The 1,944-nt window shown below is 40.1% G+C and overlaps 1 protein-coding gene across 1 annotated transcript in view; it reads left to right on the top strand.

Moving 5' to 3' along the window:
- HSPBAP1 (HSPB1 associated protein 1) overlaps positions 1-1,756 on the top strand; it is a 56,962-nt gene extending 55,206 nt beyond the window's left edge. Inside the window, exons 6-7 of the mRNA XM_015564708.1 lie at positions 796-906; positions 1,020-1,756. Of these exons, the coding sequence (XP_015420194.1) occupies positions 796-906; positions 1,020-1,553 (645 nt within the window). The 3' untranslated portion in view covers positions 1,554-1,756. The remainder of the gene's footprint in view (positions 1-795; positions 907-1,019) is intronic.
- Positions 1,757-1,944: the final 188 nt, after the last annotated feature.

Below are 1,944 nucleotides of genomic sequence, written 5' to 3'. Positions count from 1 at the left end.
CCTGCTGGCTGAAGCCTGGCGGATAAAGCAGGTTTCTGGGGTTTTGTTTCGCTTCTATATTTGTTACATAGTTTCTTAAACTTCAGGCTCAGAGGCCTGCAGCGGCAGGCTGGGAATGTTGGAGTGCTCTGTCACTGAAGCAAGCAAGCCTCATGTTCACTTCAAGCTGCCTGGCTGCTGGCCGCCATCTTGGCTGGCAGTTAATTTGCATATGGCCCTGATTAGCCAATGGGAAGGGTAGCGGATGTACGGCTAATTACCATGTTTCTCTTTTATTAGATAGGATGTTACAGGCATCTGGTTTGTTTTTTCTCTTATGTGTTTGAGGATCAGAAGTTGTGAATTTTAGTACAATTTCTCATAAATGCTATATTTATATTTATTGTGTTTTCACATATTTATATTCTTGTGGCTAAGCATGTTTATTTGAAATTTCCTCCCATTCCTCAATTAGCTATCAACCTCTATAGAGATTGTTCTTCCATAGGTAAAACTTTTTTTTTTCTGTTTAACACCTATCAGAGAATAGAAAAGAATGTAAAAAACATCACAGGACAGTTCATACTCAAGGCCTATGCCTTATAAACAGGATATATACGTAAGTTTGGTTAGTGAACTATTCCACAGCTTTTCTTGATGTCAGATGATAGTGAACGCATAAAACACTGTGGTCTGCCATTCCTTCTGTAACAAAGCTTATGCTGATGAGAACAGAACACACAATTAAAGGACTCTACTCTCTGTTGTAAGCCATGAGACAGAGACAAGTGAAAAAATGTTTTTATCTCAACTTAGGAAGAGGACCACCAGGCTCGGGTAGAAGAGGCAATCGCCCGCATGCTTGTGTGCGCCCTGAAAACTGCGGAGGACCCACACAGTACCAGGGCTTGGTTAAACCCAACGGAGGTAGGCCGCTCCTGGTTTCCATCACGGCAGTTGGTATTCTGTAATAAATCAACCCTGACTAAATTTATTTTCCAATTTATGTAACCACTTAAAAGATTTCTCTTTTTCCTTAGGTTGAAGAAACGTCCCATGAAGTCAATTGTCGCTACTTAAATAGAGCTGTTTCTGCCTTTTTTGATCATTACAGGACATCTGAGACCGTAGAAATCCAAACACTCAGAACAAAGGCAGAGCACATGAAAAAGGAAGAATTCAACATGCACAACCTCATGGAGGTAGAACAAACAGGCAGCCAGAACTTAACCTTGGGAACAGTAGGAGAGCAGGCAGCATGTCCCTTTGGCCCTGATCTGGTTCCCGTACTACCGAGTTCAGAAGATCCACCCTCAGAAACAGGAGGCATGTTTAACAATGATGGTAAAGACTTTGTTGGCAAACCTGGAGAGCACTTTGACAAATTGCACTGTACCAAGAAGCAACGAATGATGAGTGGACATGAGAATAAAATTGTGGAACAGATTTCTTCAAATAGTACTATGGCCCCTTCCCAAACATTCATTTCTACAGATGACTTACTGGACTGCTTGGTGAATCCACAAGTAACCAAGATAGTGGCGCAACTTTTGATACAAGGAAGAAGTTTGTGATTGTAATAGAAAATGACTTTTTAAATATTTCAAACATTTTTAAAATAGTGTGATTTTTAAATAAAAGATGAAACAATGAAAAGCAGTTTTCACAGGCTTGTATATGTACTTGTTTTTGCCTAGTTAAATTTCAGCTGCTTACCACCTTCTTGCATGTACATTGCTCTTTACCCAAACTGGCTCTTTGTTATTTGTGAGGCCTTCTTTCTTTTTTTCTTTTTATTTTTTTTTTATTGCTTAAAGTATTACAAAGAATTACATATGTGTGTCTATTTTCCCCCCCCCCCTAGACAGTCCCCTAGCCTCCCCTATCCCCCAGTGTCTTATGTCCATCGGTTATGCTTATATGCATGCATACAAGTCCTTTAGTTGATCTCTTACCCCCCTTCCT

Source organism: Myotis davidii, unplaced genomic scaffold, assembly GCF_000327345.1.
Source record: "Myotis davidii unplaced genomic scaffold, ASM32734v1 scaffold841, whole genome shotgun sequence".
NCBI classification, from domain to species: Eukaryota; Metazoa; Chordata; class Mammalia; order Chiroptera; family Vespertilionidae; genus Myotis; species Myotis davidii.
This window is presented reverse-complemented; position numbering and strand designations above follow the sequence as displayed.